This window comes from Pelophylax lessonae (genome assembly GCF_965119305.1).
Source record: "Pelophylax lessonae genome assembly, chromosome: 5".
Lineage (NCBI taxonomy): Eukaryota > Metazoa > Chordata > Amphibia > Anura > Ranidae > Pelophylax > Pelophylax lessonae.
In genome coordinates, this window is record NC_138772.1 from 132,708,099 (window position 1) to 132,726,074 (window position 17,976).

Genomic DNA, 17,976 nt, shown 5'->3' on the forward strand with positions numbered 1-17,976 from the left:
TGGACGGGGGTTGGCCTGCGAGTTAAACGTATCGCAAGGACGCATACGAACTGGCTTTGGCCTAAGTTGCAGTGTTTCCTTCTAGCCGACAACACCCACATTGCGATAGAGCGGTGTCCTGTCCGGAGCGGTGCCCACCCTGTTCCTGGTGTGGCAAGCACCTGCCTTGTTTTAGCGAGGGTACCCTGCCTGCGCCTCCGCGTCATGGCGGACAGCCCCCTTTACAGGGGCTTTGTCCTATTATGTCCTCTATGGAGGGCTTGAAGGGTGAGCCCCTTGTTTTTTGCAGGGTCCAATAGGTGGTCCATTTATGGACCCGTGGCCGTCATCCCCTTTGCAGGATCGCAGTCGGCAGCCTCCCCTGATTGTTTTCGGGGTGAGCTCAGTATATAGCGACACTACTGGGTCTGCATCCACGCACCCTGAGTTTTCAGATAGCGAGGATGATTCCTCTGCTCCTCTAACCGCGCTTAAATAGGTGCTGGTGAATGCACTGTTTGTGTCAGTGTGTGAAACTTTAAAAATGGAGGTTGCAGCTGATTCCGTGTCTAAGTCACCGGTCCCTTTTGGCACCCACAGGACCTCCAAAGTGGCGAGGGTGTTCCTCTTTCCGCTTACCTTGACAACATTGTCACAAACAGTGGGTTGTCCAAAACACACTAGTTGCTAGGCGTTTTTTACTTGCGGTATCCTTTTTGAAGATTTACAGCGTAAAAGGTGGACGGTCTCACCTGTAGTGGACTCGCGGGTTTCCAGGTCAAATTGAGTTACCTTCATCCTGGTTGAGGAGTCCCCGACCTTTACAGGTCCAGCTAATAAGCGGGCAGATGCTCTGACCCACGATATGTGCTGTGGCTGGTTCGGCAATTAGGCTGGCAATTGCTATTGCCCTGGCGTCGCTAACTCTGACCGAGTGGGCTAAGCTTTTACGCCGGGACCTGGAGGGAGAATAGCTTCCCCCTGTTTTTGCGGAGCTGGCGGACCGGTTGGTCCAGGGGCTACAGTTTCTGTGATGCCTTCTAAGAAGGTCTTATTTGATCTCCCTCTTTTAGGGTATCGCCTGTTTGGAGCTTCCTTGGATGACCTCGTTAAGGATCTCACGGGGGATAGAGTACTCTTCTTCCGCAGGCTACCAAGGGCAAGGAGCCATTCTCCTCGGCTCCTAAGTGGCCTCTTCATCTCTCAGGATCTCAAGATTAGGGATCAAAAGTCAGGGCCACCAACAGAGGTTCCTAGAGGACCTGGTCTGGCAAGCCACGAGCGGGCTCTTCCAGACCTCCGGAAAAGGCTGCCTCTGCATTAAGAGGTGCCCCTCACCCATATGTGGGTCAGGGGACGTCTTCGCTGGTTTATGGATCCATGGACCGCCCTGGTACAGAGATCATTTTTGGTCTTGTTCTCCGGAAAGGTTTACCCTTCCAACCTGCTCTTGTCCTCAGATCACTTACGGGGTTTCTATGGGGCAGTGCAAGTCTTGTTATTTCACAGGGTGATTGTTTGGGTTCAGACATATAAAGGGTTTTTTTTCTGTCTTTACAGTCCTCAAGAAGGAAGGCAAGATATGTCCAATTCTGGACCTCAAGGCGCTAAGCTCCTTTGTGCGAGTACAGAAGTTCCGCATGGAGTCCTTTCACATGGTAGTGGCATTCCTACATCGGGGATTTCTTCTTGCTTCCTTCAACATCAAGGATGCCTACCTGCACATTCTAATATGTGCTGGTCGCCAGAGCTTCCTCAGTTTTGCTGTGGAAGAGGAGCATTACAAGTTTGTGGCACTGACCTTTGGTCTCCTCTCCGCACTTCGGGTCTTCACAGGAGTGTTGGCCCCAGTGTTTGCATTGTTTGAGTCAGTGGGGGATCGCGGTACTGAGGTACCTGGACGATCTTCTGCGAGCGGAGTCACCGACTGCTCTGGACTACTGGAGATTGCTTTACAAACTCTGAGGGAGTTTGGTGGGATCCTGAACATTCAGGAGTCTGCTTTTGGTTCTGTCCATAAAAAAATGGCCTATCTGGATCTGACTCTGATCTCAGCCAGAGTGTTTCTTCCTTGGGAAACACTCCAGACATTGCAGGAGGCAATTCAGCTTCTGTTGTTGAGCAGACGGTCATCCCTCCGGGCTTGCATGCATGTGCTGGGCCTGATGGTGTCCAACCTCGAGGCGGTCTGTTTGCACAGTTCCACACAAGATCTTTGCTAAAGAGATTCTGGTGAAATGGGTCTAGGTTCCATAGGTCTCCAGAGGTGGCTTCGCTCTTTGGCACTTCGCCAGGGAAAATCCTTCTCCTGTACTGGACGCTTGTCTCGACGGAAGCCAGCCTGTACAGGTGGGGAGGTGTCCTCAGCACAGACTTGCTCAGGGGTCTGGACTCTGTCAGAGCCCAGACTGCCGATTTAGTGTACTGGAACTCTGAGCGATCAGCCTTTGTCTGACTCATTGGACAATAGTCTTCAGGGGTGTCCGGTACGAATTAATTCGTACCATGCCACAGCCTTGGTCTAAGTCAATCACCAAGGGGGCACAAGAAGTGCCCTGGGGGCTTAGTAAGTAGCCTGCATTCGAAGGTGGGCTGACTGATTCATTCCAGCACTCTCAAACTTCTGCCACGACTCCTGTGCAGGATTCAGGCAGAAGGGATTATGGTCATTCTAGTGGCTCCAGACTGGTCTCGCCAGTCTTGGTATGCTGATCTGGTACAGCTGGTTGCCAATGCTCCTTGTGGACTTCCTCTCAGGGAGGATCTGCTGTCCCAAGAAACAATCTTCCATCCTGCTTTACAGTCGCTGGCTTTTTCCGGCTTGGCTGTTGATCGCCAGGTGCTGTAGGGTGGAGGTTTGTTTAAATCAGTGATTCCTATGCTTTTAAAAGCATGGACATCTACCTCCTAAAGAAAATCTACCATCGTACGTGGAAGACAACGGAGGGTTTGAACAAAAATTGGCCACACTCTCCCTTGTGCGTACCTTTTCTTCAGGGTGTCCGACATTTGGTTTCTTCAGTGCGGGCTCCGTTGCCACCCTGGAATCCTAATGTGGTGCTTTCAACTCTACTGAAGCTTCTCTTTGAAAAGCTTACGGTGCCCCTGAAGGTGACCTTCTTTAGTGGTTATCATCTCTGCATGCAGGGTGTCGGAACTGATGGCGTTATCCTGTCCATATTATGGTGCTTCACAAGGGTTGGGTGGTGCTTTGCCTCTGTCAGTCATTCCTTCCTAAGGTAATCTCTGACTGTCATTTGAATGAAGACATTGTGTTGCCTTCCCTGTGTCCCAGGCCTAAATATCTGAAGGAAATTGCCTTGCATGTCCTTGATGTGGTTCCGGCAATTAGGGTGTATCTGGCAGCTAAGGAGTCTGTTAGGAAGTCAGACTCTCTATTTGCCCTCACAAAGGGTTGTCCGCTTCTTCTGCGACCATTTCCAGATGGATGGATTTCCAGATGGATCAGGCAGACGGTGGTTCAGGGGTCAAGTTCCTCCTTTCCCTGTTTAGGCACACTCTACTAATTTGCTTAGTGTCTTCTGGGCTTTCTGTCTTCACGGTCGTCAGTACACAATTTTACAAAGTTTTTTGTAAAGTGGTTGTATTGGCATCTGCGGATGCTTCTTTTGGCCGCAAGGTTTTGCTGGCTGCTGTAGAGGACCTGGTCCTCTTTGAGGGTGTACTGTTTTTCAGGTGAGCTCCAGTTGTTTATGGTTGAGCTCTGTTACCTGGTTGGCTATGATTAGCCTTGGGAACTTTTTTCTGATGTTTTCCCACCCCTCATGTTAAACACTGCTTTGGGACATCCCAATAGCTAAGAACAATCAGGAGCTGTGTCCGTCAATGAACGACAGAAAAAAATTGAATTTTTGACTTATAATGTATTTCTCTGATGTTCTTTGACTAACACAGCACCCACCCTCTGTGGCTTTCTTCTGACACTGCTTTTTCCTGCCTAGTCTGGTGGTTAATGGTTAGGAAGAATTAGGAGCGGTGTCCGTCAATGATCAGAGAAATTGATTTTACGGTAAGTAAAAAATCCCATTATTTTCTTTCTACTTTACAATTATGTGCCTTTTTGTGTTGGTCTATCACATAAAATCCTAATAAAATACATTGTTTTTTGGTTGTAACATGACAAAATGTGGAAAATGTCAAGGGGTGTGAATACTTTTTCAAGGCATTGTATATATTTGACATTTCTCAACCCTGAGGTTCTGACTGCCTTTTTCCCTTAGGTTAAAGGAGATACGTTCTTTCTCACACACTGTATAGACATACTTCCAGTTACACCCCAAAACACATTCTTCTTAGTGTGGGAATACCATGTGTGTGAGACTTTTTCACTGCTTAGACCAATAGAGCGGCCCAGAATTCAAGGTACACCTTTAGCTTTTCAAGGGGCATACATTATGATTCTGATTTCCTGACTACCTATCACAATTCTTGAGGCCCCCGAAGTTCCTAACCAGGAGAAATGCACACAAAATGACCCCATTTTGGAAAACCGATCCTCCAGTGTGTTTCCTAAGAAGCGTTGTAAGTCTTTTAAGGATCACATTTTTTCCACAAATTATAGAAAATGAAAATGTATTTTATAGACAGTTGTCTACTAATAGGATATTTTACAGCACATTATGGGCATATTTAGAACTATACCCCAAAACATATTCTTGCACTCCCAAATATGCAGATACCACATATTTGAGACTTTTTTGCAATCTAGCCACATGGGGCACCTAAAATCCAAGCAGAACTTCAGTTTTCAAATGGCAAAAGTTACACATCTAATTTCCTCACTACCTATTACATGTTTGTAGGCCCTGGAGTGAAAGGACAGTAAAAACACCAACAGAATGGCTAAAATATACAAAAGGATTTCTAAGAGGCATTGTAAGGTGTTTTTTTGAAGATTTCATTTTTTTCAATAGTATTTGGAAAATTCTTTCTTTCTTTCTTTCTTTCTTTCTTTCTTTCTTTCTTTCTTTCTTTCTTTCTTTCTTTCTTTCTTTCTTTCTTTCTTTCTTTCTTTCTTTCTTTCTTTCTTTCTTTCTTTCTTTCTTTCTTTCTTTCTTTCTTTCTTTCTTTCTTTCTTTCTTTCTTTCTTTCTTTCTCAATATAATGAACCAGCAATAGGGTTATGGGTAGTCATGGTTCATTGATGTACATAGGGAACAAAAGCTGGCCTGCATAGTTGGATCCAATAGAAGAGCTACTGTAGCTCAAATTTCTAAAAAGTTAATGCTGGTTCTGATAGGTTTCAGAACACACATAGCATCGCAGTTTGTTGTGTAGGGTGCTGAGCAGCCGCAGACCGATCCGGGTGCCCTTGCTGACCCATCCCCACAGCCTAAAGCACGTACACTGGGCTTGTGAGCATCAGAATTGGACCATGGAGCAATGGAAGAAGGTGAACTAGTCTGATGAATTCAAGAATGATTTGAGAAACACAATAATAAGTTTGAGGTGTTGACTTGGTCTACAGATTTTAAAGATCTCAATCCAGTCAAGCATCTGTGGGATGTGCTGGAAAAACAAGTCTGATCCATAGAGAGACCACCTTGCAACTTACAGGATTTAAAGGATCTGCTATTGATGGCTTGGTGTCAGATACCACAGCATTTCTTCAGAGTGGTGTCTATACCTCAATGGGTTATGATGAGTGGCTGATAATTATATTTCCCACATAGAGCATGGGTATACTACTTTTACCTTAAACACATTCTGCTGCTCATCTCGAGTATGGGATGCTGCAGATGTAAGAAAAAAAAAATGTCTTACATTTTTGGACTGACAGGACTGGAAGGGGGAAAAAAAAGACCACCTCCTTTGCAGGAGAGCTGCCCCTGCGCTGCCTGGGTTAAATGCTTGTTTAGGTCTTGGTGATGAAAGACCCCTCCCTTAAGCTCCAGCAGTGGACTGTTTTTCAAAGTCTTTCCATCCAGTGCACACCTCTGTACCCCCACATTGGTCTTGATGACATCAGCCCCACTGCAAGAGATTTCCCTGAATTTTAGCTTTACCTTTAAATATTTTAGTGGTGTTCTTGTTTATTTCTGGACAGATATTATTACGAAGAAAATGGGTATTTGCCAGTTTCTTTCTAGTTTCATTACAGTTCAAATCATTTTCACAGAAAAGGATGCAGATTAGAATGCCAGCGTAAAGACAAAACTATTCTGCAAACAGTATTTGTTCCAGATTAGTGCCTTAGAAATTACTATTATTATTACACAGGATTTATATAGCGCCAACAGTTTGCGCAGCGCTTTACAATGTGTGATTATGCATTTGATTAGTATTGCAGCCAAGTGCCTAGCTTTTTCTGAATGAAGGGTAAGCAATGACCGTCTCTGTTCTTTTAGTACAGGTTTTCTTTAATTGATGTAATTTAACCTCTTCCCACCAGCTGTACACGTATATGCACCTAATTGTAAACATTTTTGTGCTGAGAGCATGCATACTTGCAACCAGGAGCTTTCCAAACCTGACCGTTGTGACAACCAGTCACAGCAGTCACGTGACCCGAATGCCTGTCTCACGAATGGGGTTAAGACATTTTAGTCTTAAGGTTTTTTTAAAAACCCCAGAACAATATATGTTTTCTGAAAGCAGACTCTGTAGGATGAAATGCCGCATAATCTATAGAAAGTCACCATAACGTGTAAATAGATGCATTCTGTTTTACAAATTATGTTTTTATTTTATATATGTATTTATTTTTTACTGATGAGACCTACATTTTTAGAAATGATTGTCTTGCATGGATACATTACATATATTGTATACATTTTTATTTGTGTATTTATTTAAATATATTTTTATATTGTAAATGTACATCTAGTCTCTATATACATATAAATATATACTTTGTTTTTTTGTACTCCTACACTAAAGAAAGGGGGGAGCCTATCCTCCAAAACGTGTTGGCTGTAACAAACATTCTTGTTCAATAAATATTTAAAAACAAATTTCAAAGTGAGATTGATGTCTGCATCTACTGTACATCTGCATATCCAGAATGTGATGTTCTTAAAAACCGTTTCACAATCGTGATGATAGTCAGCAAATTAAGGCCTGAACCAGGCCTCTCTACATACCACCTCAACCTCTACAAGGAGATAACCCCTTCTTTTTTAGTCGCAGTACAACCTGTTTTCAAGCTACTGATATGCATACCATGCAGTTTTGTCCACTGCACTCACAATAAAAAAACATTTTGTAAATATTTTTATATGCAATCAAAAGTGCGTGTGTGTGTATACTGTGTGTGGTATGTGTGTGTGTGTGTGTGTGTGTGTGTGTGTGTGTGTGTGTATATGTATATATATATATATATATATATATATATATATATATATATATATATATATATATATATAATGAAATGGTACATTTTAATCTGTCATTTGGCCTATTTATAGTGATTCTAAAGTGCATTTTCTGGTACAAAGTATGGCAGATTTGTTTGGGGTCTTTTTTTTTCATTTTTTCGTTTTGTTTTTTTCTTCTCTATGCAAGTGTCATTTTGAACAGGAGCAGCTTCATTTTAGCAACCACTCCTGCTGTGCAATACTTTTGACAGCTGGGAATTGACAGTGGGCAAGTAGTGGGAGGAGCAGAACAAATCAAATGCTCTGTTTAAAATGGGGCTAATTAGCAGCAATGCCAACTCCCTCAGATGACATAGAGGCTTCCACAAAGCACGCAATCAGTGCTGGGCTGCTTCCTTATTAGAAAATATCCTTTGCCAGCTAAAGGGTTCATTTACATAAGGCAAATAGACTACGCACTTTTTGCAAGTGCAGTTGCACTCTGCAAGTGCAGTTGCTCCAGAGTTTGGTAAATGAGGGAGAGCTCTGCTGACTTCCATCATCCAATCATGTGCAAGCAAAAGTGCTGTTTTTTTATTTTCCTTGAGTGTGATTGGGTATTTCTTAAGAAGTAGAGCTTTCCTTTACTAAATTCTGGAGAAACTGTGCTAAAGTGCACAGTCTATTCCTCTTTAGTAAATCAACCTCTAAACGCCATGGGTGGCACCCTTCAGTGAATGCCTGTTTATGAATATTTTATACAAGTGTATAAAATATACATAATATCAGTTTATAACATCCTTTTGTTATGACGACGACCATACTAAAGCACAGAATTTGTATTTTCTTTAAAAGACCATGTTTGTTTTTTTTTTTTTTTTTCTTGTTCCACTGTTTTATATCTTGCCTGCTTTTACAGGGTGTGACATTTAAAGTGGAAAATAATAATCTAGTAATTGCTCGGATCCTCCATGGCGGAATGATCGATCGACAAGGTCTTCTTCACGTGGGAGATATCATTAAAGAAGTTAATGGCCATGAAGTGGGAAATAATCCAAAGGAATTACAAGAGCTGCTCAAGAGTATCAGTGGTAGTGTTACTCTTAAAATACTTCCAAGCTATAAAGATACAATTACCCCTCAGCAGGTCAGTGTCTCGTAGAATATTTCACTACATTTGTACCTTTAGTCTTTTTCCTGGATTTAGATTACACTTACTATGTAAATCCCCATCTGAGAAGTATTTATATTTATCTTTGTGATACATCAATGAATTATACTATTTTAGACGTAATAAGGATTTGTGAAGATGAATTTCTGAAATGGATATATATGATGAAAAACCTTATTGTATGCAAATTGGGATTTATCAAGGAATACACTTTCATCCCTAAAGCTGGCTACATATGATACAATTTTTTTGTTCATTTACCTTTAGATTTACCTTCAACTATGTAGTGCAAGGGCCTGTTTGATTGCATACAATTTGAAAATGTTTAGGTTTAACCTCATATTATATGATTTTGGTAAATCTAAAGGAAAATTGTAGAAGAAAATTGTATGTGTAGCAAGCTTTGAGCTGGCCATGCTTAGATCGAAATTCCGACAATTCAAGAGGGAGCGGGCAAATTTCGATCCATGTGTGGCCACTGTGGTTGAATAGAAGTCGATCTGCCAATTGACTTCTGTTCAACCCCCGTCTGTATATTTTCTCTCCTACTACGCCACAGGCAATAGGCTGCAGTGCTGATCTATGTGTGCTGATGGTGTGGATTCTCCCCCCTGTCAGAATAAAATGACACGGTGGGGAGGATTCCAACTTCCACATCGAATGTGTGGATGGGGGAATAGGGTCAGTTTTTTTCATTCAACCAAAATAGTTGAACCAAAAAAATGGCCCCATGTATAGCCAGCTTAAGGTCATGTTCACATCTGGTGATTTTGGAATCATGGGCAGAATCGCCAATATTCTGCCCGCAATTCCAAATCGTACTGCAATAGTGGCAAAACACACCATGCGTGTTTGTATGCTTTTTATTTTTAATGGCACCTCAAACGCGGTACAGTTTTGTTGCAATTATTGCATCGCTCAAAATTGTTAGCCAAAATAAGCTCCTGCGCCTTTTTAGGCGACAAGCTGTACAAGATGCAGTTTGCCACTATTGCTACTCGATTTATCACGTGACAATTATGGCAAAACCACACCACGTGGTTTAAAAATTAATGGCACCCAAAACCGCATGGTGTGTTTTGCCACCATTTCAGCGCGATTTGGAATCGCAGGCAGAATCATGGTGATTTTGCCGGTGATCCCTAATCATCAGATGTGAACATAGCCTTAAGCCTGCCATACATGGGTCGAATTCTGAAATAATTTTCTTTCTAATTCACACCACTAGTGGGCCACAACAACAGCAGATTTTCGTGCAGCCATTGAATTTGAGTGATTAGGCATGTTGGAAATATTTTTAAAAAAGTACACGTTTCTAACAATGATGGGACAATCGTGCGAGAAATATAATCGAAAAAGAAATGTGCATGAGCTGTGACCTGGAAAAAAAAAAAAGATTCCTGTACACTAATTTTCTTTTCACTTTCGTTCATCGACGGATACAGCGCTCCATAAATCATAACTAACGGGTTATATTGCATCCTCCAGGAGTAGGTCTAGGCAGAACAAAAAAAAGCCTGTATATAACCCCCCTCTCTGCTCTAGGTAATCAGTTTTAATCTGTCTAGTCAGGAGTAAGGACCTACGCTCCCAGCTGGGATCCCTGGTCATAGCAATTTTCTCATTTTTTGCATCCGGTTTGTTGTTTCTCTCTGGAGATCTACAATCAACTGCCGAGCTGGATAATCTAGACCCATTGGTCCCCCCAGTCCAGCCAGCGAGCGCGTGCAGACTGCAGCTATGCGCTAGATCGGGCATGACATAGCCTCATAGCTGGCTCGCGAATTAAACGTCTCGCAGAGTCACATATGACCAGGCTTGGGTCTGAGTCGGAGGAAGAGCATCCATGATGATGCTGGGTTTGAATTCTCGGTGCTCCTCCGGTCAGTATGGTGGGTCTTTGGGGGGTCCCTGTTCTCTCTCTCTGCTTATAGGTACCCTAAACCTTGAGGGGATCCTTTTAGTGGTGCCAAAAGATCGTTTTTGTACTGCAAGGTCTTTCCTTATGGGACCTCAGGGTCTCATTTCCTCCACTGACCCCTTCATGGAGGTGGCAGGTCCCTCGGAACCCCAGCTTCCCATGGTTGCACTGAGGGCAGTCCTGCAGTTCTTAGTGTCCCGGGTGGCAGTGGCATGTGGGCAAAGGCCCAGAAGGAAGCTTCCCCCGCGTTCCCCTGCTCAGTATGTGTCATCTGATTCGGGGCCAGATGCCGCCGTGGATGCAGCCCGTCCTGGGGGACTTGATATCACACCCCAATCCCTCCGATAGTGCGAATGAAAAGCTGCTGGTAGATGCAGTTACTACTGCAGTACGTTAGACGTTAAAGGTGGAGGATGAGGCTGATGTAGCCACAGACGTGGCTGTGTCGTTTGGTATGCATACGTTACATTGTACTCCAAAGGTTTTTCCTTATGTGCCTTATTTTGACAGGTTTTCCTGTAGGGAATGGGAACAACCAAAACTACCCTTTGTGGTCCCCCGATGTTTTGTTGTACGTTACCCTTTTGAGGAATCACTTTTAAAAAAAGTGGACTTTTCCACCAGTGGTAGACTCTCCTTTTTTCAGGTTGAATAAAGCAACCATGATCCCAGTAGAGGAATCCCCGTCCTTTAAGGACCCGGGTGACAGGAAAGCGGAGGCTGTGGCATGCAACATGTTTACTATGGCTGGTTCGGCATTTTGGCCAGTCTTTGCCTCAGCCCTGGTGCCTCAGACCCTAACTGAATGGGCCAAGCTTTTGCGCCAGGGCCTGGGGGGTGAGCAGGTACCCTGCTTATGTTAAATTTGGGGACCAGTTGGTCAATGGGCTGCAGTTTTTGTGATGAAGCTTTGGATACAGCTCCGTGCTGTCCAAACTTTGTTTTCAGCGGTTGTGATTAGGCGCGTGCTGTAGCTTAAGAATTGGTCTGCAGACCAAGCCTCTTGGAAAGCTCTCGTTGATCTGCCCTTTCAAGGTGATAGCTTGTTTGGGGCTACCCTGGATGACATTAAGGGTATCTAGGGAGGGGAGAGTAACTTCCTGCCACAGTTAAGGAAAGGGAAGGAGCCTCACCTCAGATGGGGGCCCTCCTTCTCAGCCTATAGAAAATTATTTTGTGCTTCTGGAACGAGGAATAAGAGAAATGGATCTTTTAAATCTTCCCCAGGAGGTTCCAAACAACCTTGTTCTGGTAAGCCCAGAGCTAGCTTCCCCGGACCAGCAGACAAGACTTTCAGCATGAAGGTCTGGCCTCACCCAATATTGGGATGGGGGGACATCTTTGCTGGTGTCCGGCCCGGTGGACTTCTTTGAGCATCAGGGAGATACGCAAAATGTTTGTTTTGGGGGTACCCAGAAAGGGGGACAAAGGTTGTCTTTTTCAGGTTTTTTAGGTTCTGAGTCTCCATGTGCGGATGTAATTCCTGCAAAGGTTCAGGTGATGTCTGGACTACCTAAGGTCCCCCTTATCCCTTTCCAGGTAATTGATTTACCTAGGTCTGATTCTATTTCTGACCGGGGTGGTCCTTCCTCTGGACAAACTTCAGAAGCCACAGGCCGTGCTTCACTGGCTGCTGTCACACAGATAGTTCTCTCTCCTATTTTGCATTCAAGTTCTGAGTCTGGTGGTATCCACCTTCAAGACAGTTCTGTTTGCACAGTCCTACATGCAGCTCCTTTAGCACGTTTTGGCTCCACAGGAGGGTACCGAGGTTTGTGGCGAGATCACGGGTTCCTCTGGCAGACGCCACAAGCGTTCAAGGGTCACGGTAAGGCCAGTATCATCCTCAGCTCAGGCTTCTTATGCAATTCCTGAGAAGAATCAAGGGCAAGGATCTTCCCATCAGTCTGGTGGCCATAAACGTCCCTTGGGGGCTTCCTCTCAGAAAACACCAGTTGTCCAAAGGGCTGATCTACCATTCTGCTTTGCAGTTGCTGGTTTTAATGGCTTCGCTATTGAAAGCTGGGTACTGAGGGATAGAGGTCTGTCTGGATCAATGATCCTTACTGTGGTAAAGGGCGAGGAAGTCGTCTTCCAGCAAGGTATACCATCGTATGTGGAAAGCATACATTTCTTGGTGTGAGTCAATTGGCGCTCTTTCTCGATCCTTTTCTGTGGCTTGAATCTTAACCTTTCTTCAACAGGGCATTGATCAGAAGTTGGCCGTGATTACCATCAAAGGCCTGGTGTCTGCCTTGGCCATCTTCTTTCAGCAACCCCTTGCGACACACTCTTTAGGGTTCGTACCTTCATTCAGGGGGTTCGACATGTGGCTCCACCTGTATGGTGACTCTTGCAGTCATGGGATTTAAATTTTGTACTTTCGGTTCTCCAGAAACCTCAATTTGAGAATATTTGGGAGATTCCCTTGCCTAACTTTATCCCAGAAGGTTACATTCTTGGTGACTATTACCTCGGCCCACAGGGTATCGGAATTGATTGGCCGCATTATCCTGTCGCAGTCCCTATTTAGTAGTCATAAAGTCGTTCTTCGTCCCTGTCCATCATTTCTGCCCAAAGTGTTTCTGAGTTCCATTTGAATGAGGACATTGTGTTGCCTTCCTTGGGTCCCAAGCTTGCTCATCCCAGGGAATTTGCTTTGCATACCGTGGATGTGGTTTGTGCGATTCGGGTGTATCTGGCAGCTACTGAGTCTTTTTGGAGTTCAGACTTGCTTTTTGTGGTTATGGATGGACCAAGAAAAGGGCTGGTCGCTTCTTCGGCTACCATCTCCAGATGGATTAGTCAGACGGGGACTCAGGCCTATTCCATTAAAGGTCAGGTTCCACCTTTCCCGCGTTCTACTAGGCCGCTGAGTGCTTCTTGGGCCTTTCGTCATCAGGCTTCCATATCGCAAGTTTGCAAGGCGGCCACTTGGTCGTCCGTGCATACCTTCACAAAATTCTGTGAGGTAGATACTTTGGCATCTGTAGATGCTTCTTTTGGTTGCAAAGTTTTGCAGGCTGCTGTTTAACCACTTCTGGACTGGAAGATTTTCCTCCTTAATGACCAGGCCGTTTATTGCGATTCGGCATTGCGTTACTTTAACAGACAATTGCATGGTCGTTCGACACTATACCCAAATAATATTGATCTCCTTTTTTTCCCACAAATAGAGCTTTCTTTTGGTAGTATTTGATCACCTGCGCGATTTTTATTTTTGCGCTATAAACTATAGTGACAATTCTGAAAAAAAAACAATATTTTCCACTTTCTGCTATGACATTCCTAATAAAAAAAATGTAATCGTTTTTTTTCATCATTTTAGGCCAATTTGTATTCTGCCAAATATTTTTGGTAAAAAAAAATGCCAATAAGTGTATATTGACTGGGTTTTAGGCTATTTTCCGCACCCCTCAATTTCCTTTTAGCACTGCTCTTGGACATCCCACTAGTTATGATTTATGGAGTGCTGTGTCCGTTGACGAACAAAAGAGAACATGGGATTTTTGAACTTACCGTAAAATCCATTTCTCTGATTTCGACGAACACAGCACCCACCCCTCTATGGAGTTCTGATACTTATAATACTGCTTGCTATTAAACTGATTACCTAGAGCAGAGATTGGGGTTATATACCAGCTGAGGATGGCCCATGGGCATAGCCAAGTGTTTTTTGTTCTGCCTAGTCCTACTCCTGGAGGAGGCAATATAACCCACTAGTTATGATTTATGGAGCGATCCGTCGGTCAATGAACTCAGAGAAATGGATTTTATGGTAAGTACAAAAATCCCATTTTCTGTAACATGAGGAGAAATTGAAGGCTGGGAATTTCCAAATCAATGGTGGCACCATCAGATTACAAAACACACAATTTCTGATTTCCAAAAGAAAAGGAGTTTGGAATTCGATCCATGTATGGCCTGCATTACACTGCTGCTACTGCATAATCATGTATTTTTCAGTGTGTGTATATGTATGTATGTGAATGTATATATATTTATACATCGGGACACAAAAAATTGGCAGCGCATAAAATTTACAAATGATGAAAAATCATTTTAACATATCTTACTTGTATGTAAGCTGTGCAAAATTAAAATGGCATGCAAAAATGTGGTTATAAACACTGTACATGTAATTACAAAGTGTCCTTGTGATTTAACAAGATGTCAAAGTATAATAAAATGTCCACTTGAAGATCTGCCAATAGTGACACCTTTCAGTGCAGCAGAAACACGTGTCTCCAGTGCAAGCCCTTCACCACTAGGCTTTCACCAGAAGATTAATAATCACTGACAATGTACAACAGTCCAGCCTGCCAGGATCTCCACCAATAGCTCTTCCTGGTGTATATCACAAAGTCAGGGGGAGCCGTAATTAAGATGCTGATCTGGATGCATAGCAAACACCCCTTATAGACAGTAACAGATGTACACCTAGCATCCATTGGGGGTTGTCACCTTGTATTTGTGTATTAGCAGGTGGAAGCTCCTTACCCACTGAAATGTAAGAATGCAATTAGGTTCTCTGATACTGTACTTACAGCCTGGGAATTTTATCATTTATTTTTGGCTAAACTATATTACTGTGGTAATTGGAAAGACAGGAGTTAAAATCTAAGTTCACTTTTTCAGGAATAATTTAAATTTTCATGATGATAGAAGCATTTTCTATTGTTATTTCTGGTTCAGTCATCCTAATGTGCTTGGCTCTCTCTTACCTCATTTATGGAAATTTTTGAAATGTCATGTTAATTTGAGTGTTTTAAAATATTTTGTTTCCATCACTTCCTGTAGATCGTGACATCCAGGAAGCCTTAAATCCCAGAATGCACTGCCTTGCTGCATCACAGAAAAAGACGTGATAAGGCGTGTTAACCTTTCTGGACCACACCTCCCTCATTACTATACCACCCTCCAATCATTTTCTGTACAATCTGATTGTAAAATCTCCTTTAGATCTATATCAGTTATGTAGTACAAGGGCCTGTCTGATTTGATGCAAATTGAATAGATTGTTCAGGTGGGTCCACCTATTCCATAGTTCTGGTAAATCTACTGGAAATTGTACAGAGATTGTACAATCAGATTGCATTGTGGATGGAAACACTCGGCTATCAGACCCTGTTCACATCTTGTGTGCAGGAACTCATTTGTGCTTTTTTTTTTTTTTTTGGCATTTTTGAGTGTTTTTGCATGTCACACATAGGGCAGCACAATCATTTGAAAGGGCTGCCTTATATGCAACAATCTTGCCCAAGAAACTCCAGAATATTTTTTAGAGCAGAGTGTGGTGTATTTTTTGCCGTGCTTTTCTGTGCGTTTGCAGCGCCTTTCTGCAACGCAAGTCCAATTACGCATTTTCTGTTGGGGTTTGCCATGCATTTTGAAACACACAGATGTTAATGAAGGCTCATTGTTCTTATGTAAATAAACCAATTTTAGTTGTAGGCCTCATTCAAACCTAGCGTAGTTTGGAGTGTGTTTTTTTTTTTTTGGCTTGTTTTTCCTGTGACATACATAGGGCAGCCTGTTGAGTTCAATTGGCTGCCCTGCCTGTGGCAAAGTAGCTCATGGGACTTTTTGGCATGATGTGGGTTGCACATTTTTTACTTTGTGCTTTTCTTTGTCACTTTTTTTTTTTTTTCACGTGGCAAAATGTGTTTTGCTTATGCATTTGTTGTGCCATTAGCAATTTATGGTACCAAAAGCGCAGCTAGTTAATTTTAGGTGTATAAAGGTAGCCATACACTATAATTATATGATCTCTGTAAAATCTCTAGATTTAACAAAATGATATATAATAAGAGGACACACCATCTATCCAATCATTCTATGCAATCAGGCAGATGGTAGATCTAATTGTATAGTGTATGGTGAGCTTCATAGAACCAAGGGCTTCTCCAGTTTTCATTACTACAGCTCTAATCCACAGAGGCTGTTATCTGATCGCTCAGCTCCTGCACACACTGTCAAATGAACAATATAATATATACAAGTTGAAAGTAAGGTAAAAAATCAATGCCTATGAATTTAGTGAGAAGGGTGATCACTGATTGATTGCATTGGAACACCATACACCAGAGGAGGTGGGTGGGAGCCATTGCCTAGAATGGGAACGCAGCTGCAGGGTGTGTGCTAATGAGGTCAACTGGTGAAGTCCTTCCTGTGTCTTAACAGTTTTCACGTTCTAAGGTCTGTAAAGTTGTTTTTTTAATTTTTTTTTTCAGGTAATGGCTGTATAGGATAAATAGAAAGCTTTTTCTTTTCTGCAAAAAAAGTACATTATTATGATATTGGAACATAGGAGAGTTGTAATTCAGAAAAAAAGGTGAACTTATCCTTTAACCCTGGATCAAATGTCTTTCCTGCATCAGTGAAAACCACCACCTGAAATTTCAATCAGATAATAATCCATCTGATTTTCTGATGGATGTCTCATCATCCCAAGAATATGTTGCAATCCGTCATAAACATGCCATTGTGTCTAGTGTTATGCTGATGGGTTAAAGTACAGCCCCAATTCCCAAAGAGTTGGAACGCTTTGTAAAAATCTACATAAAAATTCAATGCCATGATTTGCAAATCTCATAAATCCATATTTCTCTTACGTCCTCCGACAGTTGCCGTCACCTCTAAGTCATCACTATTGGGTATTGACTTCCGCTCTGCAGGAGTAGCTAGGCATAAGACTTGGTCAAAAGAACAAAGACATTTTCATATACACACCCATAGGGGCTGTCCCACTGGTCAATACCCCCCTGCAGTGAACACTCCCAACCCAGTTTGTTTCTGCCTAGCGTCAGGAGTAGTTAGGCTTTCCCTGTGCTGGGGCTCCGGTCTCAGCCTTTCTGATCTTTTTTTTATTTAATTTTCTTTCAAAAATGTCAGTTTTTTCTTTGTTATACTAGCTGTTTCTTTTGTCAGCTTTAGTTTTTAGTCGACTCTTCGGATGAAGATGGATTCATGCGAGGCTGGGAATTGGACTGGCCGCCCTGGTTCTCCAGGGCAGAGGGTCAGAGGGACCCCCAGCCCGCCATCGAGCGTTCAGCCATGGTTCGTCCTGGCATTATGAACGACCCATCCCTGCTCGCAGCGGGGATGCAGCTGTGAGGTGGCTACCTCACTGGACACATCTGCGATATGCAGTGTAATGTCCTTGGCAAAACGGCATTCCCTGTCAGATGAGGACAGAGGCTTTTCGTTCTGAGAGGCACCCCATGCCATCTGGTACAGGTAAGTACTTCTATGTGGGGCCTCTGTCTGGGGTGGCAGTCCTGTGTTGCTGTGTCTCCCCCATGTCTGTGCCGGTCCCTGTGGGGTCTTCTCTATACATACGCTGCGGTGCGGTGTGTATATTTGGGGGCCCCTTCCCCTGTGTCACTTCGGTGTGTGTTTGGGGGTGCAGACGTTGTGTGTGTGTGGTGGCCGCAGCGGGGAAAAACCGCGCGGTCCGCCATCTTTACTTTGGACAAGCATGTTGGCTTCACTGTTGGCTGATTTACATGCTGTTTTGGCGCCATTTTGCGTGTGGCAGAACGATCGTTCCATGCACATGTCGGCGGCCATTTTCCCGAAGTCTCCCA

The 17,976-nt window shown here is 43.3% G+C and overlaps 1 protein-coding gene across 3 annotated transcripts in view; it reads left to right on the top strand.

The window, feature by feature from the left end:
* PALS2 (protein associated with LIN7 2, MAGUK p55 family member) overlaps positions 1–17,976 on the top strand; it is a 311,218-nt gene that overhangs the window by 174,916 nt on the left and 118,326 nt on the right. For all 3 annotated transcript variants that reach the window (XM_082259378.1, XM_082259377.1, XM_082259376.1), the window contains exon 5: positions 8,215–8,442. In XM_082259378.1, coding sequence (XP_082115504.1) covers positions 8,215–8,442 — 228 coding nt within the window. The remainder of the gene's footprint in view (positions 1–8,214; positions 8,443–17,976) is intronic.